Source organism: Cyprinodon variegatus, unplaced genomic scaffold, assembly GCF_000732505.1.
Source record: "Cyprinodon variegatus isolate N-32 unplaced genomic scaffold, C_variegatus-1.0 Scaffold48, whole genome shotgun sequence".
Classification (NCBI taxonomy): domain Eukaryota; kingdom Metazoa; phylum Chordata; class Actinopteri; order Cyprinodontiformes; family Cyprinodontidae; genus Cyprinodon; species Cyprinodon variegatus.
In genome coordinates this window covers 1179576-1196788 of record NW_015150501.1, presented here as the reverse complement: position 1 = coordinate 1196788, position 17213 = coordinate 1179576, and the positions used below count along the sequence as shown (strand labels likewise).

Here is a 17213-nt window from a genome sequence, read left to right as displayed (position 1 = left end):
TGGCTTAAATATGGCAAACTGTATAATCAGTATGGTTTATGGTACTAATTTCTGTTTGCTGTAATACATCGTAATCTCTAAATGGGAATGTATGCTTGTTTTATAAACTAATAACCAAATTTAGATGATTTAGTTTCAAAGAGAAAAAAAACATAAAATATTTTTGGTCTATATCTCTTATAAACAAACCGCTTATCACACAATAAAAAAAAAAAAATCCATAAACAGAATTTTAAATGAGGCAGAAAATGGGAATGTAAATTCACCCTGCAAGTCTTTGCAGTTTTCCTTGCCGAGAGATGTGTGATAAATTTTACAAATGTTGTATTATTACCAGAAATATGTTTCCTAAAAAGACATTTCCTTACCTGTGAGCGCCTAAATTAACGCAGCTGATTCCCAAGTTATAGCGACTGCGGACAAAACCCGGCTGCAGTTCCAAAGCTCTCCTGTAGGCGGCCACTGCCTCCTCTGAGCGGCTACCATTGGCTAGTGTAGCACCCAACTTGTTCCACAACAGGTAATCCTTTTAATACCATAAAATAAAAAGGGGGGATAAGGAGTCTTTAGAAGGAGACTTTGCATACAGCATCTCATCGCTAACGTTAATACTAACCTGAGGAGTGACAGAGAGAGCAGCACTGAAACAATCCACCGCTTTGTCGTACTCTCCGCTCAGGTTGAAAAGAACTCCCAGACCACACTGCAATTGGGGGTCCACCTGAGAAGGGTCAGAGTTGGCTGCACATAGGAACAGATTCTGGACATCAGTGAACAATGATCTGTGCAGGGAAACATAGACACCAAAGAAATGAGATTAAGGAAGAGTCACCTCTTTGCTGTTAGACAGAGTTAAACATCTGTTGTGGGTCATACTCACTCAGGCAACAAGGATCCAAACCTTTCCTTTTCTTTTTCTCTCTCCTGACCGCCATCCCTTTGGCGATCCCGCTCGTACTGCTCCCACACAGACTGATATTTTGGATTGTGCTTCAGCCAGTCCCGTAACGTCTCACAGGCCTGCCTGTGCAGCGATTCATTAGTGAAACTGACAGCCAAAGCCATAAGGGCAGTCAGGTTGTCCTTCTTCAGGTCTATACATCTGTTTACAAAGAGAAACAAAACGGCGAGGAAAAAAGTTAACAGGAACTGTCACAGATCATCACTCAGTCCTTAGCTACCGTAATGACATGTCTAAAAATCAACAAGTACTCTTTTAATTCAGATGCCTTAATAATGATGGAGCTTTAACTCCGATTGTTTCAAATGCTTTAAGAGACTTTTTCTGGGGCCAATTGACTCCCTTAATTTTTTTGCCCAATTTCAATATTCTCAACTTTACAGCCTATATTAATATGAGCAACAGCACAACCTGTGAAACAAACTTAAAATATCTAAGCAGTTTAAAGCTGTTTTAATAATACTAACTTTCACTTTTTCTGAATTCCTATTACACATGGGACTTTAGGTGAAATTGTCCCAGAGGTAAGACGGCAACCAATCCGAATTTTCATAAAGTTCATGGTCTGGTTTGGTCCACATTCCTCGTTCTGTTACCTTAACTAGGGATATCCCTATATCAGCCAAAAACAAACTTTGGTATATATCAACGTGCATCTAAACTTTCCGATATAAATGATAGAAATAATCTGCCTAGCAGCCTTTTTGCTCCTTTTATAAAACTAGAGAAGTATATGTCATCTTTAAAACGTTGGTAAATTGCTGTAGACTAATACTGTTTTTCAAGTTGATCAGCAAAAAAAAAAATAATAATAATAATTTCATATTAGTAATAAGTAATTCTATCATAATCTTAATCTAAACAGTACAGTTCAAAAGAAAAGGCAGACCAGGCCTCAGAGGGCATGATTTGATTTTTATATGAATGGTCAGCTGTTTATTAAACAGTCAAATCTTGATCATTTAAAAGGAAAGGTAAGATAATAAAAATATATATAATAATAAAATAAATAAAAAATAATAATAATAAAAAAGAAAAGTAGATTAAAAAAAATAAAACACAGCTGTCTCAGTTTATTTGATTGGCTTCTGATTCAAACAAAAATAATAGATGGTTAGATCAAATTTAAAGCGATATTCTGCATGTTTCCACTCTCACCTTCGGAGGGCGCTGATAGCAGCAAATTCCTGCTCATTCTCTGCTTGGCAGGTTCCCAGATATTGCCAAGCCTTTAATAAAAACAAAAAAACAACATAAAAAACTATACATTCTTTTATCTGTCCTCGGTTGTTTTTACATGTTATCTAAAATGTTTTAAGCAAAAATTCAGGTTTCTTTCTGGCAAAATTCTACGAATGAGTTCTGGAAGTTGCTTTTAACTTTGGGTTTATCCAAATAAACAATTCATTATATTTAAAAAAGAAAATTTTGGAGTTGGATATTTTATTAAATATAGGCCAGTTAAACTGAAGTTAGTGTTTCAAAAAAAAAATTCATTTAAAAATTCATCTATTAGTTCAGTAAAGTTAAATTTTTAACATTAATATTTCAAGATGCAGAAAAATAATTAAGAGTCTGACCAGCTGGTTGTCTGGTTCCTTCTGAACAGCACTTTCAAAGAAGCGCACAGCTCCTGGGATGTCACCCGCCTCCATCCTCTTTAGACCCTCTGAGAAAGGGTCTGGGTGGGATAGGTAGGGGTTCTCCTCTTCAAACTGATACCCCTGTCACAAAACACTAGTTAAACTGCTGAACTCAAAGTGTTCAGAAACAGATATTGCTGGGTTTTTACTGAAGCGTGACATCTTTACCTTATCATAAGAGGAGCTAAGCAGCTGGTCGTAGTCAGACAACCATGGATGACTTTCTGCATCTCTCTTGGCCATCTCCTCCCACTCCTGCTGCAGCTTCTCCCAGAAATCAACATCACTCTGACAAAATCCAACATGTACATATTGTTACTGTCTGCTTTGTTTGCACCAGACAAGACAAATATATTGATTGATTTCGAGAAAGTTTATAAAGTGAAGTATTGAATGATAAAGAACCAAGAAATCAGCTGGTCAAGAGCAATGGAGGATTTTTAGCTCAATCCACCACAATCAGTGAGTAAGCTAGCAGATAATCAAAAATCCAATCCTCTCCTGGACAGTGAACATACCATACCTAAGCATCCAGGTCCTTTCAGGTTACAAGAGAGAGGCCACAAAATTCAGGAGATAACAGGAAGGCTAATGGAAAGCCGAGCCTTCAACCTCTGTCATGATACGTACAGGATTTGAAAAGGTTGGAAGCTTTTTGGATATCCCCTTCAAGAGGCCCTTTCAACAGACACATCTGTCCCAAAGCACAAAATGTTTGCTTCCCAAAAACAGCTAAAATAATATTTTAAGCATGTCAATCATTTAAAAATTACTTGAACCTAAAATACATATATTAAATCATGGTAGTTTTGATACTGTTTTCAATAAATATTCTATAAAGGCTCCTATTTCAAGCTCAAATAAAGGACAAAAATAATTTCCTTCAATTAAATGTATGCACATATTCATTTTTAGAATAATTATGCCTTGAGATCACAAGATCTGATGCATCAACATATTTTCATGGTCAAATTAAAGTTTAAGGTCCCACTCTAGATCCCAAGGACAACAATAGCATATTTAAAAGACTAATCCAAATAATATTCTATGGATCTTTTTAAGATAAAAAATGCCAGAACATAAAAAAAAAAATCCGTAAAAAAAAAAAAAAAATCCTATGTCAATAAAACACATTTTAAAGAGTATCACTGTTATTAATTAAAAATATTATATTTATAATTACTAGAGTACTGAGATGGGTCAATGTTCAGCAGCAACTCTTTTAAATTCATCCTTGGTTTATGTATTTATTTAACTGCATGTAGGGCTGAAACTAACTTATCATTTTGTAAATTGAGCTCTCAATTTTCTTTCTATTAAATCTCACAGAGGAGAAATTCACTGGTCACATACTATGCCAATATGTGACCAGGGAATTTCTCTGCTGTGAGATCAATAAAGCTCATCTAATCTAATCTAAAATTAGATAGTAGATGATTCATTGTTGGAGATTTAGCCCAGAATTTGAACAAGTCAGTGCGAAACCTAAGCCACCCGAGTTCTAGACGGAGCATATTTACAGACCAAGGAGGATTTTCATATTGATTGCAAAATGTATACCAAATTCTTACTGTTTAGCTTGATTCTACTCTGAAATGACACTTTTTAAGGTCTGAATATTCCACTCAGCAATTAATTGATAAATAAGTTGGCAGTTGTATAGATCTGATAAATTGTACCAGCCCTAACTGGGTGCTTTAAAAAGAGAACAGGGATCATAAATCGAACACAAAACTATATTCATGCTGATCTAAGAAACACTTCCTCATCCCTTTTAACTCTCCACCTATCTGAACACAGAGGCTTCAACAACTTCCCTCCCAATTAAACTGTTGGATTTACATTTTAGTTTCCCATTTTTCCATTCTTCTCGTACCTCCACTGCAGCTTTGGCTTGTTGAAAATCTGGCCCCACTGTGGTGAACTCGTCCACCCAGGCTTCAGCTGACTCCTCTGACACCTGAATAGCAATGGAGAGCAATGACAATAGGTGCCACGAGTCTGTAGGGGCTGGCTAAGCAAACTGTTGCAGGAATGGATGGTGACATTTATAAAAAGGAAAGAAGAGCCAGGAGGTGAATGTAAAGGAAGCAAAGATGAAAGTGAAATAAAAACTATAAAAGATCATTTCTAGTTGTGCCACTACATCTTCCTGATTTCTAATGTTTTTAATAAAAAACAAAGATGCTTAACAGCAAGGATACTAAACACTTAATGTGTCCTAAAAAAAAAAACAGCTATTATTTTTTTATATTAAAAAAAGCCTACTGCTGCTGCTGCGACCACAGAGGTCCTACCTGCCTGACGACTTTGGCCCACTGCTCTGCTTGTTTAGCTTTAACTTTCTCAATCCTCTGATTCTTCTCTGGTGGTTCCAAGGGAAGACTCCCTCCCCCCGTCTTCGTCAAGAACTACGATAAGGGCGATGAGGGGAGGCAGTGGCACACAGATTCATGTTTTGAGGGGTAGGAAGTGGTTAATGGGGATTATTTTTTTCCAGGAAGGGTGGGCAGAATAAGTATAAAGTTAAAGCAACATTCAACAAATGGTAGTTGTTAATAAAGGGAATGGAATATCAGGAGTTTAGGGTAAAGTTAAAATGGGAACAATATATTTAAAAAATTATGCCATGGAGGGTGGTATACAATCATAGCATCAACATGGAGGGCATTTAAATCGAAATTATAAAGCAAAATATAGCATAACATAGAATAAGTAAGAAAATAATGTCTGAATAATATGATCCAAGATAGAAATACTGAGATCATTTTTTAGAATTTGGACCCCACTCTTTAAGATATTCATTTATTCTTAACAGCAAGGAAATCTATTAGACAATTTCTTTAGAAATAGTTTAAGATAGGCAGTCTGCTGCGTCTCAAGCTTGAACAAGTAAAAAAAAAAAAAACTAAAACTAAATTAGCAGCATCCTTGAAAAGAAGAGCTACCTTTAAGTGCATCAAAGAGCTAAATGTAAAGGTGAATCATTAAAGGTTAAACTGTATTTTTTAAGATAACACAGCAAGTTAAAGCTGATGTTGGCAGACATATCAGCAATTTAAATCAGTGAAACAATTTCAAAATTTGCCATTAGCTACAAAATCAAAAGTGATCTAAGCATAGATAATCATCTTTATAAATTCTTTCTTGTTACTAGGTCCAATATAAGAGATTTATATCTATATTCATCTATATTGAAAATACTGACAAGGAATTCCTAAATTGTATGTTTCATATGAAACATTCTTTATGTTAATTAATAATAAAGTATCCCTTATTTTTTGAAAACTAACTGATGAATCAGTTGAGTTATGTTTAGGAGATATGTAAGTTTGAAAAAAAAACAAAAAAACAATAGGTTTCAGGAAAATATTGTGCAAGTTTCAGTAAATACAGAAAAAGTTTTACAAAGTAACCAGAAAGTAAATTGCATGTTTTTAAAATAAATTTTAAGTTCAAGGAAGGTTAACAGTAAAGATTTTGAAACTTGCTTACAGGAAAATGTCAGTAACTATTGGGAAATTTGCAAAAGGTAACTTGTTAGTTCTAGAAAATAGCCTGTAAATTACAGAATATTAATATTTAAGTCCCTTGAAGTAATCCCTCAATTGTAATAAACTAAAATTCGCCAAAGTAGTTTTCAAGTTACAAGAAGGCAATCCCTAAGCTTCCAATAAGAACCTGCATCTTCTGCTCAAATATTGAATGTAAAAAGGATTTCCTTTTTCTTTTAAAGTTAAGTGTTAATTTTCATATCCAATTCTTGTTTTGTTTATATTCTATTGTTTTTTTCATTAAATATATTCCAGAACATAATGATATTTAACAGAGATCCAAAAATGTGCAATCCTCTTTTTATACCTCTAAGAGACTGAAACATCTGCTGCCAAATCAGGAACAGACGGAATATTGGAACAACATGGAAACAAACCGAGCTTTTCTGTACTCGCACAGAAACCAAACCTTCCAAGCGATGATTTTTAGAGATTGTCTCACTGCAAAACAAATTTCATCTCCTAAGCTGTGCAGCCTTGAGATTCATATTACAAGGAGACTTGTGGCTCTATTTGGTTACATTTGTGGAAAATGTTACACAGATGAGTCACTTGACAAAGCCTACGCTCTACAAAAATGAACCAATTTGCTCCCCTGATATGCTGTGTTCCCAGTTTAAAACCATTCCCTCCTCCGTGAGCAGTGACTCATACCTGGTTGAGGTTGGAGGCCCAGTTCTGAGCCTCCTCGGCCTGAACTTTATCTGTGAGCTGTCTGTCTGTTCTGCTCTCCACTGTCACACTGCCCTCGCCAATCTGCCTAATGAATCGCAGGAACTAAACAACAATGAAAAAAAATCTAATTGGTAAGGCTCTGCAATAAGATGAGCTCTATTGCAACAATGACATAAAAAAACATATTTACAAAGATCTATGCAGCAAAATGCAAAAGAAATGAAGAAAGAAATGGTAAAAGACACTGAAGAAAGGATGAAGATATATAGATTGAAAACAGCCAACCTCTGTGTTTTGTAACTTTGGGTCATCAACCTTTGAAACGAGCTCATTGGCCGTCTGCCTCAGTTCATCTCCAGGCTGATACTCCTTCGTCCTGTCAGATGAACAGGAAAATATATAAACATGTCAACATAACTCAAGCAGGAGGTTCAGGAGAAGTAAGACTTTCATTTTCTTGTGGTTATGAAAGCTGGAATAAATGGAGTCAGGCTGAGGACAGAACTGCATTGTTGTTTGATGAATGAGGCCAACGAAGGCTAAGGCTCATATCCTCCACAGCAGCTTTTATTCATGGCTAAATTGCTTTTGCAGAAGACGTTTCTCATAGAGCAACAGTTTCAGAATAACAATAATAAAAAGAAAAAGTAGATAAGGCTAAAACTTGGATGAATGATATTTCAGTGGACTCGTCGATGTTTTCAAGGTTTAGTTTTGATTTTAGATCTGCTACTGTTAAGTCTTTCTGTGCACCTCTCTCTCTTTTTATGTGTGGTGTTTGAGCTCCAGGTTTTTTGCAGCTTTCACTGTAGAAAAGCCATGTATTGTCCGAATGGACTCAGAGAATAGTCTAATCTCACCATTCGGTCTCCTTGTCTCCAAGGTCCCCGAGCCACAGCTTCTCCTCAGACTGCTCCAGATACTCCTCTGCCCAGCGTCCTGGATCTGGAGCAGAAAAAAAGGGAAATGTGGCATTAAAATGGCATCAAATCCAGACATTATACAGAGCATTTTTAAAAATATTTTTACAAATAAAAATCTCTCTTCCTGTTGCTCTACTTTTTAATCAAACCAATACTTTCACTAGAATTTAATTGTTCTTTTTACATTTTATTTGATGTATTAAATTGACTAATTAGAGACATCTTTTAATTATGGCTTTCCCTGAGATGGACCCATCCGCAATCACACAGTTCTGCTATTTATCCAGTACTGATCAGGAGTTTCAGGCATGCCTTCCTCTGTTGATGTATTGCTTATAAATACAGACACAGAGCGAGAGTTGTGTTTTAAATGTCAAATGAGTGTGGTATCGTATCCAAGATGTTCTCCATTTCATAAACACATTGACTAATAATACTATTGTGGTCTAAAGTCTGTTATGCTGCTCGACTCTTTGGCCAGACGGCTGTTTGCTTAGTGTTAGAGCAGTAATTATTTTGATGCTTGTTTTCGAACTTTATCGGGGGGGAAAGGCAACCAAGTAAACAAAGAACATTATAAAGAGCATCTCCACATATGGCAAATGGGGGTAATTGACATCAATGAAAAGGGCTGAAACCAGGGTACACATAAAATGATTGAATTGACATAAAATGTTGAAAAGGGTTTTTTTAAAGTTTGGACAATTCAACTAACTTCTTTTTAGAACTTTCTGACTGATACGATATATGGCGACACCCTGTAACTACAGGAAGGTGCTTTTGAGGCTCTTCTTTAAATTCCAGTTTGAAGAAAACAGCTAAACAAGATCTCACCAACAGATTCTCACAACTGAGCTGTGGATCTCCAAAGCTTGTCTCTAAGTTTTTAAGTGGCTCTAAACTGCTTCTTTGATTGCTATCTAGGTATGAATGTAAGTTTGAATAGTGCTATGTGAAGTGTTCCAAGTTAGTGAGATGTTTTTTTAACTAACCCTGCTTTAAATAAACTTTATTACTGAGAAGTGCTGGGTCCTTCTTCCTTGGTTTTAATGATATTTACGTTAAATTACACACAGGTTGACTATAAACTTATTACATTTCATCGCATCTGAAGGCAGTTGGCTGATTTAGATTTTATTTAGATTCAAGAGAGTAAGAAGATCATCCATCCATTTTCCGTCATGCCTATCCCTACTGGGGTCAAGAGGGGTGCTGGTGCCCATCTCTAGCTGTCTACGGTCAAGAGGCGGGGTACACCTAGGAAAGGTCGCCAGTCCACTGCAGGGCAACAAAGAGATAAACAGGACAAACAACCATTCACGCACACACTCACACCTAAAGAGAATTTGGAGAAGCCAATTAACCTAACAGTCATGTCTTGGACTGTTTGAGGAAGCCGGAGTACCTGGAAAGAACCCATACATGCACAGGGAGAACATGCAAACTCCATGCAGAAAGACCCCCAGCTGGGAATCGACTGGGACCTTCTTGCTGCAAGACTGAGACTAAAACAGACTGAAGTTTGCAGACTTGAAGAGTTCAAGAGGCAGAGTATGCTACATATGCTTATTCTGATCCCATCATAAAGACGAGACCTATATCAAACTGATGGCGACTCAAAAAGCTGAATTGCACATCCACTGTTGCTTGAGGTTCTGAAGTGAAACCCAGATCAACAGAAACTCAGATTACCTGCAGCTTCAGCGATAAATTCCCTCGTCCAATCAGAATCCACCGCTTCACCAAGAGCATTGGTGGCAGCAGCAGAGTCAGACCCTGAGACAAACTCTGCAGCCCAGTCGCCTGAGAGGGCCAGCGCTGCCACATCTGGTGCTATGAGGTAAAAAAAATAGCAAACGTTATGCATCTTAAGGCAGTTTGCTGTAATTTCACCTTATACCTTAACAAATACTTTATATTTTTGTAATTTATACCTTATACCTTAACATATACTTTATATTAGTTAAAGATGGAAAAGTACCTCTCTGTGGAGCTTGTCTGTAGCTCTGTTGGTCAATCTGCTGCATTTCCTCTAAGAGCTGACCCATGTCAAATGTATGTGGAGGTCGAGGTGGAGCTTGAAGAAACTCACTCACAAGCTGGAGCAAAAAGGAGACATTATACGATATCAAGTCTAGAAATATATATGTATATAAAAAATACAGAATTAATCCGCTGTCTGGAGTCAGAACAGCATTGAGCTTAAATCAACACTCACCTCTTCTTCTGTTGCAATTTCAATGGGAGTAGGAGGAATCTAGGAGAAGGTAAAGAAGCCATGAAAAATAAATTAAGTTTATTTGAATAAACTGTGATCAAATGATGAAACAGTAAATAAAAAAGTTTGTGTATCACATAATAAAAAATCAAAAAAACAACAACTCACTGTCGGCGTTGAGCGGTGCCGCCATGCCCCGTCCTCTTTGGTCATGTGACTCTTCAACTTCATGAGAGGATTGGCTCCCCCACATTCTGCCTCCACCAACTCCCGCATCGCCATGGCAACACAAGGATGAGGCAAGGCTAACCAGATCTCCTAAAAGCTAAAAAGAGAGTTTGAATGATTTCACCTGATCATTAGACCTGGTGAAATAATGAGGTTTTTATTTATTCGCATCTTCTTTTTTTTGCCTTGGTGATCATTTGTTTCTTTAGCATGATAAAAAATATAGTTTTCCTATTGTATCTTAGTACAGTTTACATCCATTAAACACTTCTTGCTGTTCATATGTGCCCCCATCTGATTTATTCCCAAGCAGTTTCTACTGCTGCAGCTGCTATGCCCACAAGTGTTCATATTATATTCTAATAGATTATTAGTCAACCAAGAAGCCAATTTTCTCATGGGAGGCAAGATGGGAATTACCATAAAGAAAAGAAAAAAATTGGTATCACTCAAAAAAACAAAAATAAAACATTATCTTTTCTTATTCAATTAAAGAGAAGGGTAGTTAAATAAGACTGATACTTCCTGAATTAATTTAAAAGTCTTTATCCGTCTTATAGCAATTAAAAGCTCATTATTTTTTTCTGGGAACTCTTTCAAACTTCCCACTGGCATTTTGACTAGGGATATTGAGCAATCAGACAGAGATTTTTTTGTAGTTGGTAGAAGAGCTGAAAGAATTAATCAGAATAACTGATTATTGAAATAATCTTCAACTAATTCAGAAATCGATTAATCTTTAACTGAAGTATACAGACTGTAAAACATGCCTTTAGCTGAAAGAGCGATCCCTTTAGAGCAGTAATTTTAACAAAATGATTTAAAAAAATACATAAACATTTTGCTTTTTTTTGTTTAATTGCATGTCAATATGCTCTATCCAAAACTCTTCAAGTGGATACATTTTAGTTTTGCCTGGTTTAATTTCGTTAAAATCTTCTTATATAAGTATAGTTCAATTTAAACATGGATGTACATTCCCCCAACCTTTGTCAGATTTCTATAAATTAAAAATGTTGCATTAATGTCTATTTTATCGGTTGATACGTTCTTATACTCAGTTATGAGACATTTTTTATTTTGTAAAATGAAAAAGTTCTGATTTCTTGTATTTGACCTAATAGCCAGAAAGCAGAGATTTTTAATGGAGACCAGCCAATTTGATATCTGACTGACACTTCTCTAAAATCAGGCTGTAAGACAGCTAATAAAGTATAGTATTGAGAAATTCATAAGGTAATCTTTAGAACAGGAACTCATTATTACGAGTCATCAGGAGAAGGTACACAATAAGTTATGTTTTTTCAAAGTGGACAGAATAGACTAATGTAACTCTGGAGGGTCTAAACCCTGCAATAACAGGCTTGTGTCACATCAACCAAATCAAACCCCATCTGCTGTTTTGCATGACATTCTCTGGCCTTATGTGAGGCATTAATAATGAGGACACGAAGGCCTGGCAGGCACGGAGACATTAGCTGCTTGTTTCAGCTGTTATCAGATCATTCTGAGCTTTTAATGCTCCTACAATATTTTAAAGAAAGGATAAGGCAACAAAAGCAATGACTATTATTTTAGGGAGATGGTCCTCTAAGTTCAAACTTATTTGACTGTTTTTACGTGATAGTAGAAAAGGTTTCCATCAGAGATGCACCAAGAAACGATATTTAGCTGCTCTGGCTCTAACAAGTGGTTGAGAAATCTCCTTTCTATCAGTTAAAGAACCATACTGAATGCAGGTTGTGGTCAGAAAAAAAAGATGTTCTTATCTGAGGACACTGTTAATGGGTGAATGTCAGTGATTTTTTATAAAATAAAGCAAAAAAAAGCATAAAAACATTTAAAAGAAAGAGTTTTCTACAACATACATCACTATGTCTGTTCATTCAGGCTGCAACAGAGACAGAGGCCGTGTCTCAATCCAAACATAATGCAAATTTTGAACAAATTTAAACAATCTTGACAAAATGAAAAATGCAAATTCAACATGTTTTCTATTGGTGGAAGTTAACCAGGCGTGGTAAATAATGTCGTAATGTCGTCTTATGTTAATGTTACGTTTCTCAGTAATTAATAAGAAATAGAAACAGCAAACTAAGGCAGATCACATATTAGTAATTGACCAAGCTTTTTCATGAATGTGTAGCAATCGGGAAAGCTGTACTTCCTTTATTGGGTCAGATAGTATTAGTAATGTTATACGGCATGCCATCCAAGGATGGTGAGAGAGAGAAATGGGAGCAGCAGCAGGAACAGCTGGTCAGTCACGTGAGGTAAATGTATAAATCAGAACCTATTTAATAAATGTGTTTCTATCTCCTCTTGTGTGGATTTCTCTGGTCTAAACCACCATAAAGAGAGAGTTAAAAAAAAAAAAATCATTTTGAAGGAAAAAAGCAAGTTCTGCTGTTTCCATGCGATACATCAAAATGTGCAAAATAAAGGGATAATGGAAACATAGCAAGATAGAGAGAGCAAGACTTTGAACAGATAACAGAAAGGCCCAATGCAACTCAGTAAACTTGGTCTGCAATGTTTACATCCGTTTGTTTGTCAAAGAACATGGTTTGATTCTAAAACGGCAGTGGTTAGTTAAAAACCTCAGAGTTAAAATAAGAATTGTGTTTTTCTGTTATTGTTTTTATGTCTAATACATGGCACTAAAGACTAGTGTGGAGTCCACAATCATTTTGTCTGTCTACAGAGACAGAGATATGGTATGACTTTAGCTCTTCCACCTGAAATAAGCAATTAATTACCTCTTATGGGTCATTAATTAGGAAAGCTTGAAAAAAAATCAATAGAAAATCTTCTCATATCTGTTATTGTTTTTAGGGCTGCAACTAACGATTATTTTACAAATCGATTAATCAGTCAATTATATTTTTCTGATTGATTACTAAGCAGATAACCAAAGGTTCCTTAAAGAAGACTTTTCATGAAATAAACCAGGTGAAACTAAAACTTTTCCACTTGAGGAGTTCTGGAAAGAGTCTACTAACATAACAGCCATTTTTTTTTCAATCTTTATTGCAAATTGTTTACATAATTTTTTACACTTTTGATAAAATTACTGCTCTAAGTGGGTTTGCTCGTCAGCTACAGGCATGTTTTACAGTTTCTATACTCCAGTTAATGATAAACGATTACTGAAATAGTTGACGATTATTTCAATAATCGATTAATCTGGTTAATGGTTTCAGCTCTAATTGTTTTACAGTCTTCTGAAGAGGATGCTTATTGTTGTCCACTTTAATTGTGTGGTTATTAAAAAGATGGGAAATAAACTGCAATGCAATATTCTAATCAGTTTGTTTCCATTCTAAAACAAACAACATACAATTATATATATATATATATATATATATATATATATATATATATATATATATATATATATATATATACATACATATATGTATATATCTATACTGGCAACTGAGCTTCAATTTCCACAATTAATTGTGTGGAATTCCCTGTCAACTATATAAACATGAAGCCCTTTTTTTCCCCTCCACTCATCTAATATGACATAGAGTGCCACTCCACATGTAGACACTTTATTGTTCTCATTGTAGAATGTAGTTCAACTGATCACAAAGCTGCTGCATTATGATTAGGCTCAAACTAAGAGGATTAAAGGAAGATATTAATGCTCACATTATCACAGATAGGCCACAGTGACACTTGTTTATACACAGCAAATCTCCAGTTTTTGTTCTCCATGCCCTACTTTTTCATGCAAACTAAATGTTGAAATGTTAATGGGTGCAAAACTGGCAGTATTCAACCACATTTAAGGTGCTACCTGAAGCTAAGTGTAGCTTCGGATCCAAACAGCAACGTTAGTATCACTTCTATATATCTTACTCTTAACAAACATCGCAAAATAAGATAATATGAAGAAATGTATAAATACGTGTGGGCCGATTTTGTTAGCTAAGAAGCTAAGAACAGAAGGCCATGAGAATCGATCATTCCTGCAGTGTTAACCTCGAGGAGGAGCATAAGCAGGCGGGTAACGTGATGTTCATCTCACCGCCGACAGCTCCGGGTGAAGCCCAACGACGGTAGCTCAGCTCCGGGATATCTATCCACGCCTTGTTCGTCTCCTGTTTCTACTCCGTTAAAATAAGAAAATCTTCCAGCAAACGTCGGACACCTTTAGCGCCCCTTTCTTTATTTACCTTCCTTCTTCATGACCTGTGAAGCCATTCACCCACTGAGTCTGGAGAGACACTGCTAACGTAATGAAGCGTATTCTTCAAACGTTTACGTAAGAGCGTGTCAGAGGACGATGGGCATAAAAAGACGTACGTTTACGTAAAATATGTGCTGAATGGAACAAAGTCCTCAAACGAGCACAGGCACAAAAACACATGGAGAGCCTATCGGAAGTGGCGGTTATTGCATAAAATAATTAAATTATGGTGATTTTAGTGTTGATAATGTCTAAGAAAATTATATGAAAACTTTACACCAATAAAAAAAAAAAAAAAGGCAATGGCCATTTCTGGTATTCTAGTATTCATGGAAAGTTAAGTGGAAGGAAAAAGTGTGGTAGAAAAGGGTAACCCATAAAAAGTAAAACTACAGCTTCTTTTTTTAATTAATTAACAAAGTGTTTGAGTAGGTAATTGGAGAAGATAAAATATTTTTGAGAAAAAGCTTGAGCAGATGGGAGCGAGCTTTGTACTTTTATATGCTGCTTTCTCAACACAGTGGAAGTTCTGAAAACTGAAAAGATAAATAGTTTGAGAAAATAAATTATAAATAAGTAGTTTTATGTATTTTTACTGCAAGTAAATTAGGATTAATTAGGACTGAACCAAATTAATAACTTATTAAATATTTCTCAGCTATTCGGTTAATGATTCAAACAGCTAAAATGTTAACAATAATTTTAAACCTCGACTTTGAAATGTTTTTTTTATACTTTCTTAAGATATTTTTGATGGGTTCAGTAATAGTTTAGTTTTACCTTTTGATGTTGGAAAATATTTAGTTAGTTTTATATAGATTCAGAACTTGATTGTCAAAAAAAAATCAAACCTCTGTTAAATGTTTAAAGTATTAGAACACATTGGCTTGGGACAATACAACAAGATCATAATGCCCCAACACAAATTATGGCATAAAAGAAATTAAATGTATATAAACTTAGTGTTGAAATATCAACATGTTGTCTGTATGGGTGTTTACTTATCCCAGATGGATAGGAAGACATGCATTCTCCATAAAAATCAGCATTTTAGTGAAACCAGATGCTATGTAATAAAACAGGTAGTGAGGGGATAAACGTTGAATCTGATTTTTTTTTCATGTTGAAACAGTCTATATGTGATGTTTTTTTTTTTACTGAAATATTCTCAGTTAAGTAAGTATTCATTTTAATTTGCCTTATTAAAGCTTTTATCATTGTTTGACTTTTTACATTAAAGCAAAAACCCTTGATGTATTCTATTTGAATTGTTTCACAATTAACCAAATAGAAGTACAAGAAAACAAAAGTAGGATATGGTTATAAGAATTATTCCAAGCTTTTAGATTCACACAGAGAGCTGGTAAATACATGATTTAAAAATGAAGAGCATTGCACAACTGAAAATTTGCAGAATATGACCAAGGGCACCGTTACCAGTTCTCTATAGCAGTGTTTCCCTACATTTTTTGACTTGTGTACCTCTTTGGGTATTTTTTCTTACCATGAGTACCCCTCTCAGTCAAAAGTTTGCTGATTGTCAAAAAATGGAACATTCAGTAATTGTTTATAAAATTAAAATTATTTCACTTATTTTTTTTAATTTGGGCATTTTATTCTAAAGCATTGCATAATTCCATCGCAAAAAAAAAAAAAAAACATAAATATGAATATGTTGCCTGGAAGTTAGTAAGGAATTAAAAGAAATACAAGATAAAATCATATTATACACCTGTATTTATAAAACTGGAGCTCCTCTGAGTAACTCCCTTATAATCACATTTAAACTTGATGAATTGGGAACCAAAATTATAGTCAGGCTGACTTTATTAGTTTTGCTTCATCAACACCTGAACCCACGAAAGCTTAGTGTGAAAAACAGCCAATTCCAGGTTGTTCTCTACATCCAGTCTGTTCCTCTGCTTGGTTCGGATGTGTGTCAAAGCTGAAGGGGAACTCAATCATATAAGAAAAACCTTCTTTTTGGTTGATAAAAGCTTGTTTTGTTTTGAAATTACATCCTCACAAAGCAAAACAGATCCCATCCCTATTTTTATATTACTACCTTAGAAATAAAATATTGAAATGCACTCACGGACCAGTAGGGGTATGAGTACCAATTTTTTCTGTCCCGCTTCTACCAAGTGGGGTCGTGAGGGGTGTCTGCTGTCTGCAGGAGAGAGGTGGGGTACACTCTGGACAGGTCACCAGTCCATTATAGGGCAACACAGAGAGAAACAGGACAAACAACCATTCACGCCAAAACTCACACATAAGGAGAAATTAGCCAGTTGGAGTTCCTGTGAGAGGAAGCCAGAGTACCCGGAGAGAACCCACACATGCTCAGAGAGCGCATGCAAACTCCATGCAGAAAGAATCAAACCTGGAACCTTCTTGCTACAAGGCTGCAGTGCAACCCACTAATCCACTGAGCAGCTCAGTATGAGTACCCCTGGTTGGGAATCACTGCTTTAAAAGAAACAGCAGACACTCACAGCTCAGGTTGCAAAATCCTTTGACAGGATGCTTGTTAGCTATGCTTTCTAAAACAAACAGAAAAATGTCCTGCATGAGGAAGTGGCAAAAAGAAAGCTGTTGTTGAAAAATGCCATGAGAAGTTATACATATGGAGGCCAGATAATGCTGTGGAGATGGCTTTCTTCAGTAGACACATAGCAGCTGGTTAGAGTTAAGTAACGGAAAGATTGATGGAGGGAAATACACAAATTCTACCATTGCTTTACACTGTGGTGGAACTTAATTCTCTAGGAGATAATGCCCTCGAAGATGCAGCCAGAGCTACATGGAAT

The 17213-nt window shown here is 35.7% G+C and overlaps 1 protein-coding gene across 3 annotated transcripts in view; it reads right to left on the bottom strand.

Moving 5' to 3' along the window:
• The window catches only part of pex5 (peroxisomal biogenesis factor 5), a 15896-nt gene extending 1378 nt beyond the window's left edge, over nt 1-14518 (bottom strand). Inside the window, exons 1-15 of one of the 3 annotated variants that reach the window (XM_015370829.1) lie at nt 14390-14518; nt 10143-10299; nt 9975-10013; nt 9738-9855; nt 9449-9589; nt 7694-7778; nt 7119-7209; nt 6813-6935; nt 4481-4564; nt 2773-2892; nt 2542-2685; nt 2120-2190; nt 881-1102; nt 617-782; nt 369-526 (exon numbers count right to left, since the gene is read on the bottom strand). In XM_015370829.1, the coding sequence (XP_015226315.1) occupies nt 369-526; nt 617-782; nt 881-1102; nt 2120-2190; nt 2542-2685; nt 2773-2892; nt 4481-4564; nt 6813-6935; nt 7119-7209; nt 7694-7778; nt 9449-9589; nt 9738-9855; nt 9975-10013; nt 10143-10256 (1676 nt within the window). In that variant the 5' untranslated portion in view covers nt 10257-10299; nt 14390-14518. Of the gene's footprint in view, nt 1-368; nt 527-616; nt 783-880; nt 1103-2119; nt 2191-2541; nt 2686-2772; nt 2893-4480; nt 4565-6812; nt 6936-7118; nt 7210-7693; nt 7779-9448; nt 9590-9737; nt 9856-9974; nt 10014-10142; nt 10300-14241 lie in introns of all 3 variants that reach the window. The other 2 variants (XM_015370828.1, XM_015370830.1) reach the window with 2 other exon arrangements.
• Nucleotides 14519-17213: the final 2695 nt, after the last annotated feature.